The 27496-nt window shown below is 39.0% G+C and overlaps 2 protein-coding genes across 11 annotated transcripts in view; both read right to left on the bottom strand.

The window, feature by feature from the left end:
• Positions 1–4732: 4732 nt before the first annotated feature.
• TMEM267 (transmembrane protein 267) lies at positions 4733–27235 on the bottom strand. 10 transcript variants are annotated; one of them, XM_040630459.1, is made up of 5 exons: positions 27139–27235; positions 20538–20656; positions 12926–13020; positions 10153–10540; positions 4733–6616 (listed from the first exon to the last, which is right to left on the bottom strand). In XM_040630459.1, the coding sequence occupies exons 4-5, from the start codon at positions 10462–10464 to the stop codon at positions 6281–6283; spliced, it is 648 nt and encodes a 215-aa protein (XP_040486393.1). In that variant the 5' UTR covers positions 10465–10540; positions 12926–13020; positions 20538–20656; positions 27139–27235; the 3' UTR covers positions 4733–6280. The 10 variants fall into 10 exon arrangements, with proteins under 10 accessions (XP_040486393.1, XP_008690786.1, XP_040486391.1 ...); XM_008692564.2 differs by having other exon boundaries at positions 12926–13005; XM_040630457.1 differs by lacking the exon at positions 27139–27235 and adding an exon at positions 22800–22834 and having other exon boundaries at positions 12926–13005.
• The window catches only part of CUNH5orf34 (chromosome unknown C5orf34 homolog), a 30166-nt gene continuing 27885 nt past the window's right edge, over positions 25216–27496 (bottom strand). Inside the window, exon 13 of the mRNA XM_008692573.1 lies at positions 25216–25606. Coding sequence (XP_008690795.1) covers positions 25413–25606 — 194 coding nt within the window. The 3' untranslated portion in view covers positions 25216–25412. The remainder of the gene's footprint in view (positions 25607–27496) is intronic.

Raw genomic sequence — 27496 nt, 5'->3', positions numbered from 1 at the left:
CCCAGGTATTGCTACTCAGCAAACGGTAAGGGTGGGGAAGAAAGGTAACAGCCATAGTTGGGTCAGCACCCCAAGATTAATCCCCATTTGAACTGCTGGTGAGACGAGAAAGTCCTATCCCTTCCATTAACATATCTTTGCACTGGTTGCTCCCTAACCAACATCCTGGGGCTACTACTCCAAGATATCACTTGCCTCAACTGAGCATTTTACTTTAACTGATCATAAGTGGTAAATGCCCAAATGTGTCCTAATCTGCTTTTTTTTTTAGATTTATTTATTTGAGAGAGAGAGAGAGAGAAAGAGAACGCACAGGGGGAGGGGCAAAGGGAGAGGGAGAGAGAGAGAATCTCAAGCAGACCTTCCGCTGAGCAAGGAGCCCAATACAGGACTCTATCTCAGGACTCTGGGATCATGACCTGAGCCAAAGGCAGATGCTTAACCAACTGAGCCACCCGGGCACCCAGAACATTAATTTTTAATACAAGGCGTGCTGCAGAATAGGAACACATTACTGGCCAACTGATCCCGTGTTGTATGAGGGCAAATACTGTATTCATTTTCACCCAAATGAACTATGGATGTTTAACTGGCCAAGGATTTCATGAATTTAAACCTTTTTTTTTTTTTTCATGGAGAATAAAGAGTTTGTACAAAGATTCAACAGTTCTACATGGAGAAAATAGATGACAAATAGAACCACAGTGTCAATATCAAAGGAAAAAAGAACAAACTTAACTGTGGCAAGGCAAGTTGGAGGCTATCTCCCCAGAACTGGAGGAGCCCCACCATTATTGGGACAATGAGCTGGGATTATAGAAAGAGCAGGAAGAGAGTCTTGGAAGATATCTGGCCTATTCCTCTTTGGCCCAAAAAGGACATGTGACTTGCCCAAAGACATCAGAGCTAGATTCCAGTCCAGTACACAGGATCAAGAGAGCAGTCTTAAGTATGTGAGAGGTGTCCTGCTAGCTCGTATTAAACAAAACCACCAGCAACAAAACAACAATTAAAAATCTCTAGGGGTAAGCAGAAGAATGGCCCCCAAAGACCTCCATGTCTTAATCCCTGGCACCTGTGAATAGATTACCCTACTTGGCAAAAGGGGCTTTGCAAATGTGATAAAGAACTTGAGATGGAGAACTTGGCCTGGATTTTCAGCTGGGCCCAAGCTAATCACATGCGTCCGTAAGTCAGAGAATCTTCCCAGCTGCGGCCCGAGAGAGAGGTGACAATGGAAAGAGGATCAGAAAGACACATGTGAAGAAGAAAACTGACCTACCATTGCTGGCTTTGAAGACGGAATAAGAGGGCCACTAGCCAAGGGGTGTAGGCAGCCATCTAGAAGTTGAAGGAGCCAAGGAAACAGATTCTTCCCTAGGAACTCACATGGAACACATCCCTGCTGATGCCTTGATTTTAACCCAGTGAGACCTGTTTTGGATTTCTGACGTAACGAACTGTAAGACAGTACACTTATCTTGTTTTAAACCACCAAAATCATGGTAATTTGTTCTAGCAGCAAAAGAAGAGTAATTCGGGACACACAGGCATGTACCCTATAACCCCTAAGCAGGCCAAGTAGACAGGCTTCCCATCTCTCTTCCATTCCTCCTTCTCACTCTTCTGTAGTATTTTTACCCTTTCAAAGATTCCCCTGACGTTTCTTTTAATCCCATCTCCCTTGGATCGATAGGTGAAGATGGGAGCAGAGGGCTTACAGAGTGATTGGCTCTGGGTCTCACACCTGAGGAATGGCAGAGACCTTTCCAGAAGGATTGGCCTGGGCTCTATGCCACCCTTCATGAAGCCAGACTGACAAAGAACAGTCCTGTGCCAATCTGTTTAGCATCTAGAGAAACACCAGAGTCTCTCCTGGCCAGGAGGCCAGGCCTAACAGAGAGATGATTGTTACAGACTCTGGACATACAGCCGTGGCAGTCCAGGAAGCTGGAAGGGTAGTATTTACACACGGTTCTCCAAGAAGAGCAGGGCTCTAGAGCACACAATGGGGTCCTTATACCAGGGTTGCTCATGAATACTCTAAAAAGCTCCAAGCATTCCCTGTGGGTGCGTGCAAAAGCTGAGGGTAGTGAGGTATGACTGGTGTCATTTAGATATGTCACACTTGCATGCGGTCTGTTATGTAACCACTATCCCACATTTTATGCTTCAGTTAGCACCACTCAGGTATCCCGGGAAAATCGTCTCTCTGCCTTCCACGTTACGTGCATGGCGCCAATGTTGCTGACCTGGGGACCTGGGCGATGCTTGAATTAAGGCAAATGAATATTGAATGAGAGAGGGTGTGTGAATTCAGATGGGTGCTTTCTTTGAAAGCTCACAGAGTACTGAGGGGCATCAGAATGGGGATAAGAGCTTTTGACATTCCCCTCCTGGTGCCAGATGTCGAAGCAACATTACTTAGCGCTGCTGGGTATGTAAGCCAAAGAACTGCTTGCAAGGTCAGGCAAAGGGTAAAATGCCCCAGAAACACTTTAATTAGTGTCATTATTTCTGGGAAGTAAAGAAATGCCAAGGGGACACACGTGGCAATGCCGTAGGTTAATGCAAAGTGCAAAGTAACCGTGGAGATTGAATATCAGTATGAATTTCTCAGATCAGTGGAATGCTGTGAGCTTCCTGGATTGGGGCTGGATCCAACAGGGGCAGATACTCTGAGGCTTGTCTTGTCTGGTACAATCTTTGAAAAAAAAATTGTTCAGCAGTAAGTAAAGTATTATTAAATATGCAGTTGAAGTTAGGTAGCAGGCCAAATCAACAGGGTTTTGTAATAAAGACGCGTGGCCTCAAGCAGAACTGGGGAAAGCAGACTATGTGGATTATTCTGGGTTGGCTAATTGGATAACACATGAGACAGCTGGGCACTGGAGTGTTGAAACAGTCAACAGTAACCTCTAGCACTGCATAGGTAGGACAGGAACAGAGTTAAATGTACCTAGCACAGGACTGGACGGACCTGGCGGCAAAGGAAGGTAGGGAAAAATTAAAGATATGGATAAGGCAAAGAGTTGGCTCAAGGAAGAGGAGGGAAGGGAATGAAGTTAAAGAAACAGGATGGGTCTACTGTCATGGTTCTTCAAGTGTGGTTCCTGAACAGCAGTACCCTATTGCCAACCTAAAACTTTCAGCAGGCGATAATTAAGAAAGAATGTTTATTTGGGATCAAAGAATTGAAATTCGGGGTACACAAATTTGGGTAGTAACCCAAATAATGTCCCATTAGAGAGAAAAATCAGGTTTTTAAAGCAAAAAAGTAAAGTTTGTATAGATTGTTTACAAGTAAGTTTTTATTGGTGTTGAGGGCAGAAAGCTACTCTTGGACCAGTGTAATTGGTTACTAAGGCTATTGTGAAGCAAAGCCTCTGACTACAGCAAGTTGCAGGTGCTCAGCCTGAGTCCTTGGAATATTTGCAGTCTGGCCCAGTTCAAAAGTTCATGGTTCCACCAGTGAGGACGTGCAAAAGGGCCCCCTCCTTAATGGCCTCCCGGCTTCATTTTAAAACCCTTGACACAAATAACCCCATTTCCATTTCACCTTTCACAATATCAACTGGGAACTTGCTGGAAATGCAAATTCTTGGGACCTATGGAGTCAGAACTCTGGAGGTAGGTCTCAAGCAATCCTTGTTCTAACAAGTCTTACAGGTGATTCTGATGTATGTTAGAGTTTGAGAACCACTGGTCTAGAAAAAGTACACAACGTCTGAGATCTCAGCAATGAGCGGTGTCCCCTACAGAGGTACAGAGGACTGTTGTACTGGTGCTTGGCTCATGTGATGTGCTGATGAGTCAGTGGTTGAAGAAAGGAATATTCACGTGAGTCATCTGATGACGGAGGGTAAAATCAAGGGTTGGAATAAAAGGAAGAAAGAGATCCAGGTGCTCATATCATCAAAGAAGGTGAAAGTGAGTCTTAGAGGGTAGCCTGTGAGGGTAAAGATTGAGAATGAGTAATATATTGGGTTATCAAATGAAGGAAACGGAGAACTATGGTGGATAAAAGGCTTAGCCATGACAGTAGTGAGCAAGGACCAGAATAGCCCCTATTTTCTCTCCTTTTTAGTTGGGAAAATGGGGGAAACTAAGTAATTGCAAAAGAAAAAGGAGCCAGGGAGTGTCTGCCTGATTGGAGGTAGTGATGATGGCTGCCTAAGTTGAAGAAAGGAGGTGAGGATGAGTAGAAAACAGTCTAATGGTGGAAGTTCTTCTGAGTCGTTAGCATAACTAACATGCCTCAAGAGTACAGTAGATTGGAAGGTCAGATCAGTGGACCAGCCTCCACTAAGTGAATGGAGGACATCTAGTGGATGGAGAAAACACATACATGCAAACAAGATCTCCAATTTCCAATATAATGTTGTACTGACAGAAACTTTTTCAATAAGATTAAAAAACAAAATGGTGGCATGGGAAGTTGGCTGTTATATTTCTAAAGGTTACAACCACAGCTGTTATAGACCATTTAGAGGACAAGGAGCATTTCTGATGGCAGAGGAAGGAACAAGGATAAACCACACTTAAAATTTGTACTATTTAAGCAAGGAGTCACGAGCAAAGTGAATTCCCTTCTAATACAAAAAGTTAGAGAACAGCCCCCAAAATGCCAGTGTGACATTCTTAAATAAGGCCCTATATTTTAATGGCATTCCTTTGTCTAATATGGAGAAAGAAAAAAAGTAGAGTTTCATCATTTAGTCAGAAAAAGTGATACAAGATATATGCTTTATTTCCATGGATTTCGGAAATTATATACTTAAAAAAATCTCTACCTTATTCAAATTTACCCCCACTATATAATATTTATTATACCAACCAAACTGACACAATTGCTCTTGAAAGATAACAGATTCTAAAACATAATAGAGTGCAACCGACTGGTTAACAACAAAAAGAAAAACCAAAGAACGTGAAACTTTACAACGATTTACAGAGCTCTGTTTAACCTAATAAATAAGAAAAATATGCTTTGGATAAGGCATTGCTTCAGCATTTCTCAGAGAGTAAGGCACACAATCACTAGCATTACAAATCACAAATGTGTAAGAAAATCTAAAGACAGCAAATGCTACATAGGATACTGAAAAAAAAAAAAAGCAAGTGCCATTAGGACACTGACTTTTATATCAAAGTAACATTGAACTGTGAAAGTGTAAAATTTTACAGCAACTAAATTTTCCTTCTCTAATAAAGGTTAATCATTTTTAACAGATCAACCTGCAAGAACAAAGGAAAAAGCAAATGTCCTAAAAATCCTTCATTTTGAAAAACATATGCTTTGTTTCTCAGTATCAGGCAGATATTTAAACATTATTTAACTGATGAATTTTAAAACAGTGTGTAAACAACTTGGCTGCAACTAAAACAATTTTAATGGCACATTCGGGATTTTACATTTGAAGTAACTGGTAAGCTCTTTTTTGTGTCAATTCAAATTCCATGGTTATAAGCCAAGTATCAATATTTTGTTAATTTTTAACGAATATTTTGTTAAACTTAGTTATGTTTTTCAGAACAGTTAAAACCTTAACACATGAGATTTTTGGACAAAGAAACTAAAAAAATAATACTTGAGTAGGATGTTACCACAGTCGACATATTACAATAATTACTTCCTAAGGTGATTCCTGAAACAATAATCTAGATCTTCTGTTAGTCACTATCTTTTATGGAGAGTAGAGTGATGTCTCACAAGGGCGCTGAAACAGATTCTGCTGGTAATCACAACTCACTAACATAGCTGGCCAATCAAACTTCAGTCAGGATCAACATACATGAAATAGAGAAACGGGAGTGTTCACTACACATCTTATTCATGATTTCATTTATTTCGGCTGTTTCACTGTTCCGGTATTTCAAGAACACGTGGACACAAATGCTGACTTTTTACAAATTAGTCACCCCACGATTTGATCTGTTTTTCATCCTGAAATGGACTGCCTTGAACCCATACCTCCAGAATACTTAACTGGGTATCAATCTACTAGAGCTAGTAGTAAAGCCAGATAAACAGAAAAAGAAAATCTATCACGGAATAAACGAAACTCTAATATTGTACTAGAGGTTAGAGAAGAGAGAAGTAGAATTACAACAAATATATACTTTTTTCTTAAAAAGTGTACATGCCTCCTGAGCAAGAGGATTCAGGAATTATAATAATTAATATAATATACTGTTAAAAATTCACTTGATAATGTCAGCCACCCTTAATTATCATCATCTGAACCACCTGCTTCCCTAAGACGCACACACAGTTACCTCAAACGTCAATATGGATTCCATGTTTTGACGACATCATTTGTCTGGTCCCTGTGAAATACATAACAAACGAACAGATGTGAGGTAAAGAGGAGGTGATGACGACATAAAGCCAGAATGGCAACGGAGAAGTTTTTCCAAATGGGCATATCCACAGGCCGTGACGAATTCCATCTCGGATATGATGTGAGGTCCAGGATATAAATAACATCCAGGGAAGAAAGCACCATGAGTCTTTGAGCTTGAAAAGGTGCATAGTAAACTTCAGGGTCACAACCACAACCGGTATGACGGTAGAGCAGTGAAGGAAAGGTCTTCGTGGAAGAGTCAAAGCAGCCTGCCGGGGAGAGCAGTAGCTATGGTATCATTTCCTTCTTGGCAAACAAAATTTGGTAAATGCTTCTTAATATTCTAAAACATTTTCTAGGCGTCTATTAGAAATACAATGGGAACATTTTCTAGGCCACATGTATTAAATCTGTTACACAGAAAGCAAAGAAGAGTGAGTGGGATATTCTCTGCATTAACAATGAAACCAAGATCTCAAGGACATGGTGATTAATTTTTTAAAGTTTCCTATTATTTGCTTAGAAAAGTCACAATACAAATGTAATTTATACTCCAAATGTATGGTTTGTGTGTATTTGGAGTTTATCTGGGGCCTCTAAGCATTGAAAAAAATCTCACAACTGCATAAAATATTCTATTAATAAGGGCATGAAAGGGAAATGTTTTTGTTGTAACCACTTTATATTTGCCTTGAATATTTTCAGAATGCACTTATGACAACATTTAGAAAGATTATATTATTTTAAATAAGTGTTAAAAGTTGAGTTAAACTCCAGTAAAAACTTTAAACCGTTACAAAAAAATGTAATCAGTAACTAAACAAATGAAAATTTCAGGGTTAATCCCTGAAGGGTTCTTGAGTAAGGTTTTGTTCTCACATACTGTAAAGGTTAAGTTTCAATTAGATACTTTCTAAATAAAAAGGAAGCCGAGGGCAGTGAAGATTGCCTAAATCTGAATCTCCCCGCACATCCTCAAAAACATTACAGACAAGGGCAAATAAAACTATACCAAACCCCGCTCAGCACAGACAGAAGGCAGAGAGCGCCTAAAACTTCAAATACTCTAAACTATTAAAATACACAGCACGTCAGCGCACTTTCTCTCACGCTCCCACCACAAGCCAGGAAAGACGGGGGCACCTAAGACTGATCTAAAATTACCACTAGAAAGAGAAACACTGAAAAGGGTCCTGGTTGATGAGAGCACTGGCTACAAAGCAAGGATTTGAAAGCATGCATGATTCAAGGCTTTAAAAGGTATTGGTTCTGGGGGAGAAGACGGCAAAAAGGAAGGGAGAGGAATCATCTGGACACCGGGTGGTAAAGAGGAAAAGGGGGAGTAAAAAAAAAAACATTAGGTTCCCATTAAAAAAACAGAGGCATAACCTTCCCACCATTAAAATACAAGGCACCCGTCAAAGACACTGTACGTTGGCACCATCTGAAGTCACATGACCCTTAAACCAGTGTCTTTAACTCTCACCTACTGACTGAACATCCATCAAAGAGTTTATGCCACATTCCTATCCCTTCTCCATATTCTTAGCTGTTTTATTTCTACTTCGCCAGAACACATAGCATTTGTATTGTTTGAGTTGTTTTTTTTTTTTTTTAAGATTTTATTTATTTATTTGACAGAGAGAGAGAAGGTGAGCACAAGCAGGGGGAGCAGCAGGCAGAGGGAGAAGCAGACTCCCTGCTGAGCAGGGAGTCCAATGTGGGGCTTGATTCCGGGACCCTGGGATCGTGACCTGAGCCGAAGGCAGACGCTTGACGGATTGAGCCACCCAGGCGCCCCACATTTCTGTATTGTTATTCCATCCCTGTCTCCACCTGGGTTTTTCCCTCCACAGCCACACGGAACCACGCTCCTCAACAGCAGGGCGGACAAGGAAGCCTGCGGTAATCCCTCCTTGGAAGACAGCAACAGTCTGAAGTTGATGTGATTAGCAGTTATGCTCTGGATGTCTGAAGGGACATTGACTCTTTACGCTTTCATTTGTAAAGTCTATTTATATTAATAGATGCTAAAGAAGAAACAAGAAATTTCTGTTGCTTGGCTGATGTGTAAAATCTCAACCCAGATTTTTCATTCATAGAAAAATAATGAAAGAAGAAAAGGACATGATCATAAAATCAAGGAAGTAAAAATAGATCACTTACAAACAGAAGGAACAAGAGATATTTAAAAATTAGTATCATAAATACTTATTTTCGTTTTGGTATTTGTAACTGATGATCACACACAATCTTACAGTTAATGTGAAAAAATGTTCATATTTCACTTAAAAAAAGGATTGATACCAGCCCTGTGCTACACTTTATGTGCACCATCTCATTTAATCCTTACGACAGTCGCATGGGTTAGGGATTACTTTGCAGAGGGGGACGCTGCGGCTTATAGAGGCCAAGTAGCTTCCCCCGGTTGTGCAGTGAATAAGTGTAGACTGCGTCTGTCTGACTCGATGGCTCATATTCTCAACACTACTGCTTCTAAGTGAATCAAAGAATAAATACAGTGCATAGCCTAAATGTTTTTAAAAATTACGATAAATTCTAGATGAATGCATTTATGAACCACACTTTTTATGATGCTTGATAGCTTCTCCCAATCTCTACTAACATTTATTGTGAACTATTTGCTGGGATCTGTCCTTTAACGTGCTCATTTAACACCCACGACCGCCCCATGAGGTCAGTAATGACAGAATCCACACTTTACAGACGAGGACATTGAGACTTAAAGAAGAAAGTGCTCTGCTAACACCACATACTAGGATTCAAACTCATGTCTACTGATTCCAATCTCAAACACAATGTTATTCTGCTTCCACTTAGAGCAAAAAAGCTAAAGTTTGTCTTTAATCAGGCATTACTGATTCCTTACTGAAGTTTTTTAATAAGTGAGACAACCTCTGAGAAATACCTGGTATGTGACACATACAAGGAACAGGTCATCATTTCTCGTTCGTTCAACAAGTGTTTACTGAACGCCAACTAGATGACCAGGCACTGTTCCAGACCGGTGCTGAACAAAGCACAGCCCTGTTGTGAGTGCTTACACATCATAAACACGGAAAAGGGCGGCAAATCTGTTGACATTTAGAAAATACGTGAGCCGTATTTCAAGCTTCGTTCATTTGCAAAGCTAACAGGCCACTGTACAGCTAAACACCGCAGTGAAATCCCTCAAACTTCTCCACCAGGGACTGTGGCCTAATCAGCCCATTGAAATGCACATCTTTGGCCCCACAAGGGACTGGGGAATGACTCCGGTGGAGTCATTCCCCAGGATTAGGAATCATCTTAAAGCTCTTCCCCTGTTAGGGAACACTCAGAAGCTGCATACGAACTGTGAGATATGAAGAATAAGGGGGAAATTCTCAGTGTGGTCCTGAAGAACGAACTGTGGAAAAATACCCAGGAGAGCCCTGAGAATGACCCCCATTACTTTAAACCAGTTGATGAATGCTTCCTTCAAGACTTCGCTAAGTGCCATCCTTGGTAAAGCCAGCACCGAACTCCTCAGGTACTTTTACTGAGTCCTTAGCTCTGTATGCATCCTTGGCACTTGGTGATGCCAATAACTTGATTAGCACCATGTCTGTGTTCACCTTCAGGGAAGTACTAAGCGCTCAAAAAAAAAAAAAAAAAAAAAAAAAAAAAAAAAAAAGGATGAATGGGCTTTCTTATTTTAAAATAAGGATAATCTTCCCTAGCTCTCAAGTGATGCTGTGAAGATCACTATAATGGCGCTACAGAAATTAAAAGACCAGAAAAACTAAACTTATACGCTTCTTACCTTTAAAGATAAAGATCCAGCTAGAAAAAAGTGGTCTACATCAATAACAGAGGCTAAAAATCCAGCTAAAACGATTTCTCCAAAGTCAGTTGTCTTCTTGACTCCGATGACAATTGCCCACAACCACATGCCAATCACACAATGGACGGCGTTATCTGACAGGGCGCGAAGCCAGTCGTTTTGCTGAATTATTGAAAACTGAAGAAGTCTGTCGGCTACGAGGCAAAATATCCCCAGACCGAGGCTGGAAATAAGAGACTCGGTGCTACACGACTGGAGTAAAGCGTGGGTCTTCTCAGCCTCAGATGCCATCTCAGACGCCCCGTCAGTGTGCACTAAAAGCCATCAGGAAACAAGCAGCTTCTTCTGGTTCACATCCCCAGTCACCCTAAAATAGAAAGCAGAGGAAAAGAATAATGCCATATAACATTTAAGCAAAACAATATCAGCAATAATTTCACAAATACAAAACCAAGCTGTAAAAACTGGTGGTTTTTTTTTTTACCGTTGTCAGTAATTTCATTTTATTTTTCTCAGCTTCATTGAGATATAATTGATATATAACACTTGCTAAGTTTAAGGTGTATACTGTGATTTCATATACAGACGTATTGTGGACTGATGACCACAGTAAGGTTAGTTAACGTCTCCATCACTTCACAGTTACCTTTTTGTGCATGTGGTGAGAACATTTAAGACTATTCTCCTAGTAACTTTCAAGTATAACAAAATTGTACTGCTTACATGTTTTATACAATATGCTATGCACCCCAAAGAGAACAGGTTAGCTTTCCAGGAACAACAGTTTACGTGTTAGTATGTATCAAGGTGAATTTAAGAAAGCCCACCAACTGCAATCTATTACTTTGAGGTCATCAAACAGATCTATTTCTCAGCAACGTGTGCTACATGGTAGTGGCCATCCATTGTGTCCGTGTACCCAGCAACTATTTTCCAAACTTCTGAAAACAGCATCTCCTTCCTTTAGGAAAACTGCTCATCACAATATCCAAACTCTGAAGCTGACCAATTAGAATTCCTGTCTCTCTTATCAGTAGAAGTAATTAATTCATAATTACTAATTAGTCATCAATTCCAGTAGTGATTAGGCTAGTAATAAATAATCTGCTAATTAAGGTGACCCAGGCTGACCCAATCAAACCTCCTTCTAGAATTTTCCTAAATGGAGCTGGTGGGAGAGTGTTCCTTTTCTTCTTATAGAGCTGGGCTTCACTACATGGAGCAGCCAAAGAAAAAAGAACCGTAAGGACGTCAACTTCTCAGGTTCAGTCTTGAAGTTTCTCAAAGCTGCCCTTACAGCTTACCCTTTACTTCTATGAGCTACCCCAGCATCTTCCAATAAATCCCTTTTGCTTTTCTGTTGCCTCTAACCACAGAACTTTAATTGATAAAAAGGCAATCATAATTCTGTGCTGCGTACTTACCTGGCATAGACTACTGAAATCATTTATCCAGTTAAAGTTATCAATATTATGTGATACCTGAAGTTTTTGTTTTGTATTGTTTTTAGTTCTGAGACTAAAAGAAAAACTAAATGATGTATTAAGAATGATTCAACTTCCATTCTGTAATAAAAACTATTCATAGCTCATTACATATATTCCAAAATTTATAGAGAAACACAAAAGACTAGAACAGGAAAACAACTTGGGAAAATGAAGAGCTACGTTGAAGGACTTACACCATCTGATTTCAAGTCTTACACAGCTGCAGTAATTACGACAGCGTGGTGTTGGTATAAAGACAGACAAATAGAGCAATGAAGCAGAATAGAAAGTGGGATCAGAAATAGATCCACACAGAGGTGCCTGGGTGGCTCAGTTGGTTGAACACTTGAGTCTTGATCTCAGCTCAGGTCTTAATCTCAGGGTTGTGAGTTCAAGCCCCATGTTGGGCTTCACACTAGGTGTAGAGCCAACTTAAAAAAAAAATAGAAAATAAAAAATATATTAAAAAAAGAAATAGGTCCACACATACACTGTCAATTGATTTTTGAAAAATATGCAAAAGCAAGTAAATAGAGAAAAGACAGTCCTTTCACCAAATGGTGCTGGAACAAGTGGATATCCACATGCAAAAATAATGACCCTCAAACCATACTTTATTCCATATACAAAAATTAAGTCAAAATGGATCACAGACCTAAAAGTAAAACATAAAACTATAAAAATTCTGGAAGAAAACATAGAATATTTTTGTGTCCTTGGGTTATGCAAAGAGTTCTTAAAAGCAACATCAAAAGGTCGATCTGTTTTTTAAAAATTAATAAACTGAATTTCATCAAAATTAAGAACCTCTGCTCTTTGAAAGACTATGTTAAGAGAATGAAAAGACAAGCCACAAACTGGAAGAAAATATCTGCATATCTCATATTTGAAAAAGGATTTATATCTAGAACAAAGAATTCTGAAAACACAGTAACAGAAAAATAAACTAATACAAAAATGGGCAAAAGATCTGAAAAGTTACTTTACAAAGATGATATACAGGTGATCCACAAGCACATGAAATATACTCAACCTCATTAATTATTAGGGAAATGCACATTAAAACCACAATGAGATATAAGACATACTTATTAGAATGGCTAAAATTAAAGACTCATCATCCCAAATGTAGAAAAGATGTGGAGCAACCAGAACTCTCATACACTGCCTGGAGGAAATTTAAAATGATAAACCACTTTTCAGTTTCTCAAAAAGTTAAACATCCTTCTATCATAGATTCAGTCATTCTACTCCTAGGTATTTACCTGCGAGAAATGCAAGCGTACATCCACACACAGACTTGTACACGAACGTTCACGGCAGCTTTATCTACATTAGCTCCAACCTGGAAACAACCCAACTGGATAAACAAAACATGCAATAGAAAAAGACAAAAAAGCAATACATACAAAAACACTGATGAACTTCAAAATAATACTTAATGAAATAAACCAAATCAAAAAGAAAAACAGAGTACACAGTCAAAACTCACGGAACTATACAACACAAAAAACGAACCCTCATGTAAACTATGAACTTCAATCAATATATCAATGTGGGTTTATTAACTGTAATAGGGTATCACACTAATGCAAAATGTTAATAATAAGGAGAAATGTGTGCAGAGGGAGAAGTAACACATGGGAACACTTTGTACGATCTGCTTAATTTTTCTGTAAACCTAAAACTGCAATAAAAAATAAAGTCTTAATTTTAAAAAGTAAATAAATGAAGTAAGTATGGGAAATGTTATAATTGTTTAAGATAGGTAATGGATATACTATAGTTCGTTATAGTATCTTCTACTTTTCTATATATTTGAAATCTTCATTTGGAAATGTTTTTAAAAGAGTACAGAACACGATTCCACTTATATAAAATTCAAGAAAATGCAAACCAATTTAAGTGACAGAAAGCACATCGGGGGGGCTGGAAGGATAAAAAAGGAGCATAAAGAAACTTTGGGGGGGGCGCCTGGGTGGTGCAGTCGTTAAGCGGCTGCCTTCAGCTCAGGGCGTGATCCTGGCGTTCTGGGATCGAGCCCCACATCAGGCTCCTCCGCTAGGAGCCTGCTTCTTCCTCTCCCACTCCCCCTGCTTGTGTTCCCTCTCTCGCTGGCTGTCTTCTCTCTCAAATAAATAAATAAAATATTTAAAAAAAAAGAAAAAAGAAACTTTGGGGGAACAGATGTGTTCATTATCTTGATTGTGGTGATAGTTTCATGGTTTATAGTTTCATATATACATCAAAATGTATCAAAATGTACATTTTAAATATTGTACAGTTTATTATGTATCAATTATACTCCAACAAAGATGTTAAAAAGTTAGGAAAATATACTTTATTGTCAATAACAACAGCAGGCTTTCATGTAAAAGGAGCTGAAAACAAGAGCTTATGTAGATGAAAAACCTGATTGCCCAAATAAAAGCTCAACAGGAATAATGCATAGTAAAACGAATGCTTCAAAAAACACAATTAGTGAATAAGAACATTTTTGAAGAATTTTCTCAAAGCTTGATGGGGGGAAAAATGACAAAGAATTAAGCACTGAAAGAAAAAATAAATTCAAAAAATAAAGATAAAATCCTTTAGAGTCTCCAAATCCTGCCCCCCCCCAAAAGGGTATCTGCAAAAGAAGAATGTGACTGATACCAACAATAAATGCCAAAATACTGTGGGGCAACATTAATAAAGCTCTGAGAAAAAAGGATCATGACTGTAGGATTCTACATAAGCTAAATTATGGCACCTCTGTGACAATTATTAATTTCAATAATTTTGCCTTAGAAATTATAATAGCTATATATAATATCTGGGGGGAAAGGATGGAGGAACAGGGCTTCTAAATCACTAGGGAGAGAGAAGAGAAATTTAAAAAACTTGATCAGTACAGCAAAACAGAAAAGAAAAAAAATGAAAGAAGATTTTACCATCATCCCAACCCCCCCAAAAGAGCAAAAGGGACCAAACATCAAACACAAGTACCACAATAAATGTGAACCTATTAAATTTACCTATAAAGAAACAGATTGGGACAAAAGGAAACATCTAAGTTATTGTTCATAAGAAAATACCTCAAACAAAAAGTCTCAGCCATATACAAAATAAAGTGAAATAAGTCAAGCAGATAAAGACAATTATCATATGGTTTCACTCATTTATGGAACATAAGAAGTGGGAAGATCGGTAAAAGGAAGGGAAGAATGAAGGGGGAGTAAACAGAGGGGGAAATGAACCATGAGAGACTGTGGACTCTGGGAAACAAACTGAGGGCTTCAGAGGGGAGGGGGTGGGGGAATGGGATAGACTGGTGATGGGTAGTAAGGAGGGCACGTATTGCATGGTGCACTGGGTGTTATATGCAAATAATGAATCATGCAACATTACATCAACAACTGGGGATGTACTGTATGGTGACTAATATAACAAAATAAAAATTAAAAAAAAAGAAATGAGAAAATATATATCTAGAATATATAAGCCAAATAAAGCAGCCATAGTAAGATTAAAATCAAATACAGAATTCATGACAAAAGACTTAGAGGGACTAAAAGGGATAAAATATTCAAGTCATAATAAAGTTATATAAGATGCTTACAGGGCACTTGGGTGGCTCAGTTGGTTAAGCGTCTGACTCTTGATTTCAGCTCAGGTCATGAACTCAGGGTTGTGGGATCGAGCCCTGAATTGGGCTTCGGTCTCAGAGTGGAGTCTGCTTGAAAATCTTTCTCCCTCTGTACCTCCCCCCATTCATGCTCTCTCTGGAACTCTTGCTCTCTCTCTAAAAATAAATAAATAAATAAAATCTTTAAAAAAAAAAAAAAGATGCTTACATGACAAACCACAAAGCAGTAAAATATGTAAATTATATCAAGTAGCCAAAAATAGGTATAGATAATCTAAATAATATAGTTACAAGTTTGATTTCATATTCAGGTCTAAAATTACATATTTTACATGAAAAACACATTCTCTCCAAATGTCCATGAAACATTTACAAAAGTTAACTACCCATTTACTCATCCACAAGAAAAACTTCAATAAAATCTAAAAACTGTAAATGTTCAGGCCAAATTCTCTGACCACAATGCAATGTAACTCACCACTTTTAAACTGGTTAAAAAAAAATAGAGTGGCCTAGTTAGTTCAAAGAAACTAAGCTTAAATGGTGGTGCAAGTAATACCTTTAGAGCCAAAAAACTTGTTTTCAAGTATTTATGCTCTGTACACATTTCAGGAAGGAAAATAAAAGTTCAGAGCACAAGAACTCAGTCAACTTTGTTCACTACTACACCTTTCATGCACACTAAGTGCTAAGTAAGTGTGGAATTAATTCATGAAAAATCTTCATACACTGGATCTGTTATCCAGTAGGAATTGCATATAAAATACCCCGGGATCTGCATTTTTAGCATGTATGAATACCAAGTGATTCTTATATTCACTAAACATTGAGAAACACTAGTTTACGAGAAACCAAAATGATGAAAACCAAGAAACATAACCTTAAAAGTTAGAAACAGTATAGCTATTAGAATATTGTTCTGGCAGTTCCATTCTATGTAATGAGACAAAGAAGGGATGGAGGGAGGGGGAAAGAAAATATATCATTACCTTTCCAGGAAGAAAAAGATAATTACATTTGTTCGCAAGTGAAATGGCTGTCTATGGTCTTTGAAAACCGTAAGAAGTAAAGTTGCAAATGGTGGCTAATTCAAGATAAATACTAAAATAATCTTTATAATACACAAGCAATCATTATAAGGAAAAAAATGGGAAAAAACATTCACAAGAGCAATAAAAACCCAAATACCAAGGAATAAACTAAACAGGAAATATTTATGAAGAAAACAACAAAGCTGTATTAAAGGCCACAAAAGATCAATCGGTTCTTTAGAACTCTGATGGCTTCATAGTATGTCAGCTCAGCTTAGTTGGAAGCACATTTTCCAGAATTCCCTTCCTTGTAAAGTTCTTGTAATAGTTCTCTCTTGCATGTGGAGCTTGGACATGATCTGTTAGCTCGCCTTGCTGGCATGGGGAAGCGGGCTGGCCCCAGCTCCTCCAGCTTCTCCAGATCCTGTCTGCATGTGCAATCCCGGGGTCAAGAGCGCTAGCCTGTGCTGTAGATCACCCACAGCATCAAAACGGGAGTTGGCGAGAAGCCAACGCAGATTCCATTCCGTTCTTGCTCTCCTCCACACCCACCTTCCCTTCTCCACTGCGTCTACCTAGCTGATTTGTAACCGCTCCAGGCTCAACAACAGACTCAGGCAGGAGTCTGCCCTGACTGCTTTCCCAGCCCCCACAATTACAGAACGTCTAACCCCTGTATAAATCCCAGGCAAAGTAGCTTGCTTCTTTCATGGAACTTAACTAATACAAGAGCCAGGCCATTTTGTTGAGTAAGAAGACAACATTGATAGTGTTATTCTCCTCGAGTGGAATCAATAAATTTCATATCATTCTAATTAAAATCATAAAGGGATTTCCTTTTAGGAACTTCACAAAATGTTTCTAAATTTCATTTAAAAGAGTTAATGCCAATAAACTTGGAAAAGCAGAGTAACATAAGTACTGAAGGGTGAATACAAAGTCCAGAAATCGAGTAAGCATGTGTATGGGGGAGTGGAGAATGCGTATATAATTCTGAATTGGTAGAGGAACAATTATTTAACCCTGATTCTGTATCCCTTGGGATTCTTAAGTGCATGGAAAAGAAAACACTCTGGCAGTAAAGGCAAAAGAAACCCCAAATTTATTAAAAGGATATTGGGAAATCACAGTTTTGCCAGGTTTCAAGAATCAGGCCTCAAAGCTATGCCTCAAGCATCTCAGTGAAAATGACACCAGACAACTGATGTGGTAGAGACCTCCCCACCACTGAGCACAGCTTACCCTGCCTAACCTGTCACCGGATATTACCACCGGCACTGCACAGTGCTGCACTGTCTGCTGCTGCCATCGAAGACTCCTGGCAGTGATTGTTTACTTGATCTCATACAATATTTGGAGTGTCCGATCGGCTGGGCCTCCATCGCATGACTAGCTGCAAGGGAGGCTGGAAAAGACAGTATTTGGCCTTCTCAGCACATATTGTAGAAAGTGGCTCTGTTTCTTCCAGTTGCATTAGAACAGCATACTCACAAATATACTATGATGGACAGGAAGAGCAGTCCACACAAGCGGTCAGTCTGTTAGGTTTCAATTGCTAAGTAGTACCGGAGAGAAGTCAATCACCAGGTGAAACCTGAGATTGGATCATCTGCTTTCAATCGGTGCAGTGCATAGTTTAATACAGTAGAGTCGTTTAATCAAACAACTCCAGGTTTTAAAATGTCACATCCACATGGATCAGAGTTTTGCAATATAATAGAATATTTCCCTGGTTCGGTTAAGAAAGGGAATCAGTTTTGTTGACTAGCTGCCTGGAAAATTTCTATTAGATAGCTTTTGTAGTTTGGTTATCAAGTTTGGGATATTTACATGAATTTGTAAACAGACGTCTACATAGGCCAGCTGGCTTGACTTTTACAGAGGAGCTCAAAATTATTTTTAAAATATTGATAGACATGACTACATCAGAATGTAAAACTTATACATGGCAAAGTTAAAGACAAATGGAGGAAATTTAGAACCTTTATGAGGGGAAAGATTAGGAGTTTTACTTTATTAAGCACTCTTAAAATTAAGAGGCAAAATAAATATCCCAATAATAAAGTGGGCAATGTCTATGAAAGGGCAATTTGGAAAAGGAAGAAATACAAATGATCAAAAAAATTATTAGAGGGTTTCAACTTTATTAGCAATCAATTGAATTTAAATTAAAACAATGAGATTTCAATGTAAGATTGACAAAAGATTGCTAATGCTTTCTGTTAGTAATGGTAGGGAAACTATCTCTTGTACTGTGTATTAGCAGGAGTATAAGTTGGTATAATTTTCTAGTGGACAATTTGATAATATGTATCAAAAATCATTTAAAAATGAGCAAGTTTTTTTTTTTTAAAGATTTTATTTATTTATTTGAGAGAGAGCAAGATCATTGCCTGAGCCAAAGGCAGACACTTAACTAAATGAGCCACCCAGGTGCCCCAAAAAGGAGCAAATATTTTTGACTCAGCATTTTCAATTCTAGGAATTTATCCAAAGAAAATAAGTAGATTCAAATACATATGGATCTTCAGCATGGCATTGTTCATAAGGAAGAATTAGAAACTGTCCAGAATAGGAGACTAGTGAAATAAATGCCACACAATTATGCAGCCATTAAAAAATCACTATTTCCATCTTTTTGACATGAAAAGATGCTCAACGTATTAAAATTTAAAAGGTAGCCTATAAAATATGTAAAATATTAATTTTTGTTAAAAATACGTACATATAATACACATTTAAGAATACAGAAAACTGTACATTTGGCTTGTATCTCATTCACGAGCTTACATATGATCAGTACTTTTTTCCCCTTTCTTTGATTCCCTAAGCATTTCTTTTTTTTTTTTTTTGAGAGAGGGGAAAGAGAAAGAGAAAGCACGCGAGTGGGGGCGCTGGGGTGAGTGCAGCAGATGGAGAGGGAGAAAATATTAGGCAGGCTCCATGCCCAGTGTGGAGACTGATGCGGGGGTCCGTGCAGGGCTGGATCTCATGACCCTGAGATCATGACCTGAGCCAAAAATCAAGAGTTGGATGCTTAACCAACTGAGCCACCCAGGCGTCCCATAATTCCCAAAACATTTTCAAAGTCTTACTATTATACCCACAAAACAAATAAAGCTACTCTGAAGTTAGTCAGAAGTCATTAAACAACTCAGACCATGATGCTAGAGTCAGTCTCTTAAAAGTATAATTTTTGAAAAGTAGAAACATACTTATAACATTATATGTATTAATAAAAATATTAGAATAGATAACATCGATAAACAATAAAATTTTATACAATTCTTGTAAGTCAAATTCATAATATAAAAATAATTTGTTCCTATTTATGTATTAGTTGACACATGCGAAGCCTGTACAAAAGATTTCTACATCTCCAGGTGAAATAAGCTGATTCCATTAATTCTTTCATCTTGTGAAGAAGACTTGCTTTGCACAGAACAACTATTTTGTTAATGATAATGGAGTCTACAACAATCCTCAAATTCTTGGTCATTTGCAATAATGAAAATTGTTCTGAAAGGAACTGAGGTTGGGTTAAAGTCTACAGATTCTTCCAGGATCAGGAAATGAGTGATTTCAATGTACTTTCAAGCAAGACCAAAATGTAAAAAATGCAAAAGATACCTCCAAGTCATGAAACCTTTCTATAAACCTCAGGATTTACAGTCCCATACATTATGAATCATTTGTTTCTACTTTGCAAAATAAACTCTTGACACTTGCATGGATAAAGAAGTCAACATGTTTAAAGGTTCAGTGCAAATAATTTTAAAGTTTATAAAATATCCTTTTGAACCAAAGATAGATGCCAGTATCCACTTAGCTGGATGGGAACTGGGACACACAAATGCCAATTAATGACCACGCCAGAGAGTGCTACACTAGCAGCAACATTCCCTCCTTCAGGAAGCTGTGGCCTGCAAATTAGCCCAAAGAAGAAAGAAGGCCACTCAGGTGGATGCGTGTAAGAATGTAGGCTGGACACACATAGAAGCTCAACAGAAAAGCTCTACTGCCACTCAGGCTATGCTCATATCTGCATTTACTACAAATTTATTTTCAAATCTTATCCCAGAAAGGGGACAAATAGAGGTCATTATCCACTTAATTACAGATTGCATGATGCCACTATAAAGCCACTGCATTACACTCATCTTCTTTTACCCTTGAAACAATTTTTATCACCCCAAAGTATATTTAAATGTTACTAACCTTGTGTTTTACGTAAGTTCAAATTTTAAAAAGACGGGGTAGCTAATGACGTGTTATGAGCAAAGTGAAACATCAAAAGATCACTTCAAGTATTTAAATGATGATCCAAATTTAGTGACCTGAAAAAGAAAACCTTATTGTTTATAATAATATAACTATATCATGGTTTGTGAATAGGAACACGTACACATAATGGGGCAGCATGAAATGCATTTTATAAATGGAAAGTATAAAACAGCTTGCTTGACGAGAGAGGAACAAAAAGCTGAGTGAACATGGAAGTAGATTCTTCTGCCCCAGTCAAGTTTTTAGATGCCTGCAGCCCTGCACACATCTGGACTACAACTGCTTGGGCTCCTGAGCCAGAATCACCCAGCTAAGCTTCTTACAAAATCCTAGCCCACAGACACAGATAATACTCATTCAATGTTTTAACCCTCTAAGTTTTGGGGTAATTTGTTATATAGAAATAGGTATCTAACACAATTTTCTTTCCATTTTCATAAAGGTATAGTTATGGTCCCAGAAACACAATTCTGACATCTATTTCACTCTATTAGTGCATATATTTAACATCCTTGTCTTAGATTCTGAGTATGAGGATAAGAAAAAAACATTTTTTGGGGGGGAGAAAGAACATTAATAAGTGTACTGCCTTTTATTTATTGTCTCTAAGACACCCAAGTATACCCATTTTTCTTCATACCTTTTTCTTCCTTTTTCCACTTCCTACCCTTCCCCTACAAACAGAATGGACCCTGGAACCTCAAAAACTGTAAAAATAAATTTATGTTTATTTTACATACTTTTGTTGGGCAGTTCCCTTAAGAGTAGTAATTATAATTTTCTTTTAAGCCTCTCATGCATAAAATCTAATGTGCTGAAGGTATTTAATAAATATTTTATTATACTAATCCAATGGGTAAGCAGGTAAGCAACCCTCAGCCTATGAACTAAAAATATTTTGGGGATGGCTTATCTTATAATAGCCTAACATGTCCTTATGACTTGCAGCCACTTTCTACAATGGTCAAATTGCCACACCTCATTCCATTACAGTAAAATGTCATCAACTATGGGGCCTTTAAGTATACATAGTAGTAATCTTACCTCCACAAACATAATTAGCCAGTTACTTTAATTATACACTATTGTACAGTTTGTTAATAATCTTAAGACAAATATTTCTGCCAAAACAAAGAACAAATTCCCAAAGTATCATCTGCTTTACTCTCCCATCACACAAATATTTACAAAAATTGGAGGTAAAAGCAGTCTAAAATCTGATAACTACCTTTAGTATTGCTTTACAAATAAGTCTTTTTCAATGTCAGTGCTGTGAAAGTTAATGTATTTAATTTTTTGTAATTTTAATTTTTTAAAGTAATCTGTACACCGAATGTGGGGCTCGAACTCACAACCCGGAGCTCAAGAGTCAAACACTCCACGACTGAGCCAGCCAGGCGCCTCTAATATACTTAATTGTTAATGCCATAATACCTAAAGCAGATGCCAAATATAATACAGCTAATTTGCAAAGGAAAGAAACACAAATCCTACTCAGTTCCACAGAGCCGGAATATAAAATGTTTAGTTCCTATTAGGAACTAAAATGTTTATTCCCATTAGGAATAAAACATACAATTCTGAACTATTAGGAACTAAAATGTTTATTCCCGTTAGGAATAAAACATACAATTCTGAATTAAAACATATATCAAGTCTCAGCAAATTCCCCAAATCATTCTTTCCCAAGGCTGGTGTGATGCAGTAATTTAAAAATGCCGATGAAGAAAATAGGGCAGGAAGCCCTGGCGTCAAAGGAACGCAGCAATTCCCAGGCAGGGAAGGGACCCTTTCACATTTAGTGTATCCACGCCTCCTGGGACCCGGGGCACGTAGGACTCTCGAGCCCTGTTAAAGACGGCAATGGGCAACTCCGGCCAGACCCCCGTCACCCCGCCCTGGGCCAGGAAAACGCCAGGGACGCAGAGCCTAGGCGAGGACTGGGTGCCTGTGGAATCTCGAAGGCTCCACGAAGCCGGAGGAACACTCCGGGGCTTCGCGCACATCCCGGGATCGCCAGACAGTGCGGGCGGTCAAGCACACCCCGCTGGCTCTCGGCTCCCGCGCACTGGCCGCCCCTGCACGCCCACCCCATCTGGAACCCGGAGCTTCGGCTTCCCACCTCAGGTCGCAGTTTCGGGGCATCCACTCCGCCCCCCTCCCGCCCGGGCCCTTGCGGAGCTCAGCCGCGCCCACCTTCGACTTTCCAGCCAGAAGCCTGCAGCGCGAACGGCGGCCCCGCCCCGCTACCCCCCTCGGCCGGCACCATAGAGACGCCGGACGCCGGCCAGAGCGACTCCAGCCCCAAACGGCGGAGAGGACGCCGGGATACTGGCCCCATTCCTAACGGACGAGAACCGGTAGCTCGCTGTTATTTGGTGGAGGGGGTGGGTAGCACGAGTTCTTCCCGCTGTCCCCCGTAAGGAGACCTTTGGGACAGCGGGGTGAGAAGTGTAAAGTACCTTGTTGGTTTCCTGTCAAACCTGAGCATTCGTTCTTGGCTTTGCCGGCGCCGTGCCCCAGACTTAGCAGCCGACAGACGCACAACGCACCCTTACTTGCGGCTGGGAAGCTGGGGACGGAGAAGTGACCTCACCTAATGTCGGATGCACGGGCCCTATATCCAGACACTTGAGCTAGGAGCCACGGGCCATCTTGGGTCTCGAAGGGGTAGAGAAATTTCCGGCTTCCTTTACGGGATCTTTCAGGTTGGGCGCCGGAGTTTTTCAGTAGATGGAGGGACCGCGCGATCGTGCAGATCTGCGGCTCCTTCATAGCGCTCCAACGCCCCCTTGGGGATTTCTTGATAATTATTCTTTGCCACTTTGTGGGCGGACGTGGGCGCTACACTTTATTGTGGCAGCAATGACAGGGCTGGACCGTATAATCATGACTACTAAACGCACAGGAGTTGGGAAAAAAAACTGCATAAAAGGGAGCTTGACCCTAATTAACCGGACTCAAGATGCAGCTTTTTTTTTTTAAAGATTTATTTATTTGACAGAGATAGAGACAGCAAGCGAGAGAGGGAACACAAGCAGGGGGAGTGGGAGAGGGAGAAGCAGGCTCATAGCAGAGGAGCCTGATGGGGGCTTGATCTCATAACGCCGGGATCACGCCCTGAGCCGAAGGCAGACGCTTAACCAATGTGCACCCAGGCGCCCCCAAGATGCAGCTTTTTAATAGGACCGTGGCCAGGTCCCAGTCTGCCTTCCTGCCTGAGTTAGCACTAAGGAGGTGATCTAGCTTGGCCTTGGCTCTAGGATAGTCTCAAAAGGTTCATTGCTTTCTTCTTCCTACCTACAGTTTCTCAAAACAAGGATGAGATGGAAAGTAAGGGCACTAGTGGGATTATATTAGTTTTACAGTTGAAAGACAATTCTGTAGTAAAAAGTGAGATCTTCCATCTCAAGAAACTCCTAGGCGCCTCTCTCACAGAAACCTAAAGTGTGGCTCAGTTTCTCAGTGATAGAACTTTTCATTGCTTGTCACTCTTGGTTCTTAGAAGCCAGTGGAAAAGACTCAACTGAGGGGGAAAATGATACACATTTTAACCCACATAGTTTAAAAACTAATTAAAAAGAATACATTAACCACAATATGGGGTCTGTTAGTCATGTTAAGGACAGTTTGTCTGAATGCAGTAACAATTTCGCATTGCCCTTATGGCAGCATTGTACATGTCTCATACTCCAGGCTTTCTAAAGCTGTTGAAGAACAACATGGATGGCTTCCTGCAACCAAAACAATGAAATTGTTACAATTCTTTGTAGTCACCGTACAGCCCAAAGGCACTGATTGATTTATACAACACACTGAATGCTCCATGTGCGAAGCACTGTGCTTGGTAACAGGCTATAGAAAGACTTTATGGAAGAAAGAAAAGTTAGATGGCTGTAGTATGTGCTGTAGAGGAAATAAATAGGGTGATGTAATAGAGACTAAGTGGGGGAGCCCTTCAGATGAAGTGATAATTTGTGCTGAAACCTAAAAGTAGTAAGGAGCCCAGAGTGAGAAGAGCTAACAAGAGAACATTGTGCCCATTCAAATCATTGACATTATCATTCCTAATCTATACTCTGCTTGCTTTGTTCTTTTTCTCCTTGTTTCCTCTGTTGTTTCTTCTCTTTTATGTCAAGAAGCTGGTCTTTTCTAGAAATTCAGAAGTTAATTAGAACATTTCTACTATATTGGTCTAATCTTGAAGTCTCTTAAGATGTGTGGTTTTGTGCTTTCCCAATAAACAGCACTAGGCTGCAATAAACAGCACTTTTGATGAGCTATGTTAGTTTCACACATTTGTGTAGTATACATTTTTTCCAGATATTCAAAAGGAATGAAAATATCTAATGAGACAATTCAGATAAGATTTGATCTTTGCTGAAGTGCTTGATACAATATTGTATATATATATATATAAAGATCTAATTCTCTTTTGGTAGTTCTGTTGAAAAATACTTGGCGAGACCAAATAGCAAATGACCAAATGCACACAATTCTGCACATTTAAAAAAGAAAAAAACCCTTGAGGATTAATAGTGAATGTTCCACAAGATAAAACAGCCACTATAATTTTATAAAATTTTCTCATAAATCTGAAATAAGAAATTGCTCAAAATTCTAAAACAGTTCTTTATTAATAAAGTACATTATAAAGATATATTTAAAATTTACAAGTTAGGTAACCTCCAAAGTTAAATGTCATTTTTCATATCATTGCACAGAAGTAATATATATAATTTCTTGGCTTACTAGTAATTTTATAGTAGTCACTTGAAACATCTTTAAGGTTTATAATAATTCCATTTTTTACTTTTTAGAACTTGATAGAAGACAGTCAATATCCTGAAGGATTTCAGAGGTTTTTTTCAATGCCACTGATACTGTCTTTTCATTAACTTCTTCCAGCAAGGTTTCTGGAGATTTTGGTTCATAATGATCAGACGACTGTTCGTTTTTTTTGTTAGAAATATGGTTTAGGATACCACTATTCTCCAATAAAACTAAGTTGCTTAGTTAAGGAGTTTTTCCCCCACATTTTTCATTATATAAGTACATTTAATTTCAGAAAGCCTGGTCTTCCTATTAAAATATTATTACTCTGTTAGGAAGATCTCTTGGATTTGTAATAGATTTGGTACTTCAGAACTTATAGGTGAAGAAACTGGTTAAGATATAAGAGAGGAAGAAAGGAAAGAGTATCTATGTGTATTTGGATAGAAGTTTGGGGGCGCCTGGGTGGCACAGCAGTTAAGCGTCTGCCTTCGGCTCAGGGCGTGATCCCGGCGTTATGGGATCGAGCCCCACATCAGGCTCCTCTGCTATGAGCCTGCTTCTTCCTCTCCCACTCCCCCTCCTTGTGTTCCCTCTCTCGCTGGCTGTCTCTGTCTCTGTCGAATAAATAAAATCTTTAAAAAAAAAAAAAAAGAAGTTTGGTGATAGGCAGGAGATAAAAGAATCAAAATCTCAATATTTCTTTAAGTGAAGAGTGATATGGGAATAAGAGAACAAAAGTAGGAGTGATAGGAATATAAATAATCTGTGCAGTATATTTTTAATTTTTTTAAAGAGAGGGATGTGGGGGAGGGTAGAGGGAGAGAATCTTAAACAGGCTCTACGCACAGCACAGAGCCTGATGCAGGGCTTGATCTCACAACCCTGAGATCATGACCTGAGCCAAAATCAAGAGTTGGACGCTTAACTGACTGAGCCACCCACCCTGGCACCCCTGGGGGCATGGAGCCTGCTTAAGATTCTCTCTCTCCCTCTGCCCCTCACCCACATAAATAAGTAAATAAACAAACAAACAAAACAGAGTGGAAAGAAACCTGTCCTCTGATCCAGAGCTACTTTATTATTTGAATAGGATTACAGAAAAATCACAAAAGAAATTTAGATGAATAGGGTAGGAATGTACAGAACAAAACGTTTCATAAGAAAAATAAGTGAAATTATATTCCAACAAATTGGACAACCTAGAAAAAACAGATCAATTCCTAGAAACATACAACCTACCAAGACTGAATCTTAAAATAGAAAATCTAAATAGACCAATCATTAATAAGGAAATTGAATCAGTAATCCAAAACCTCCCAACAAACAAGAGCCCAGTACCAGTTGGTTTCACTGGTAAATTCCAAAAAACATTTAATAAGAATTAATGCCAATCCTTTTCAAAGTCTTCCAAAAATAGAAGAGGGGATATGTTATAACTCATAAGTCCAGCATTACCCTGACAACCAAAACCAGATAAAAACACTACAAGAAAAAATTACAGGGGTGCCTGGCTGGTTCAGTCGGAAGAGTGTTTGACTCTTGATTTCAGGGTCATGGATTCAAGCTCCACGTTGGGTGTAGAGATTGTATATATAAATGATCATACACCATGATCAAGTGAGATTTATTCCAGGAATTCAAGGATGGTTCAGCTTATGAAAATCAATGTGATACACCACATTAACAAAGTGGATAAAAATGATCTGATCTCAATAGATGCAGAAAAATTCTCAACAAACCGGGTATAGAGGGAATTTACCTCATGATAATAAAGGCCATGAATGACTAGCACAGCTAGCATCATACTCTGGTGAAAAACTGAAAGCTTTTCCTCTAAGATCAGGAATAAGACAAGGACGCCCACTCTCACCGTTGTTATTCAACATAATGTCCTAGCCAGAGCAATTATGCAAAAAAAAGAAAGAAAAGGCATTCAAATTGGAAAAGTAAAACTGTTTCTATTTGTAGATGCTATGATATTATATACAGAAGATCCTAAAGACCCCACCAAAAAACTGTTAAATTCAGAACTAATAAATTCAGGGGCACCTGGGTGGCTCAGTCAGTTAAGCATCTGCCTTTGGCTCAGGTCATGATCTCAGGGTCCTGGGATCAAG

The sequence above is a fragment of the Ursus maritimus genome, unplaced genomic scaffold (assembly GCF_017311325.1).
Source record: "Ursus maritimus isolate PB19 unplaced genomic scaffold, ASM1731132v1 scaffold_15, whole genome shotgun sequence".
NCBI lineage: Eukaryota > Metazoa > Chordata > Mammalia > Carnivora > Ursidae > Ursus > Ursus maritimus.
This window is presented reverse-complemented; position numbering and strand designations above follow the sequence as displayed.

Coding starts and splice junctions, on each gene's coding strand:
- TMEM267 (XM_040630459.1), bottom strand. CDS start 10,464: ATGGCATCTGAGGCTGAGAAGACCCACGCTTTACTCCAGTCGTGTAGC. Junction 6,617..10,152: donor CTGGATCTTTATCTTTAAAG/GTAAGAAGCGTA, acceptor TCTCCCCGGCAG/GCTGCTTTGACTCTTCCACG.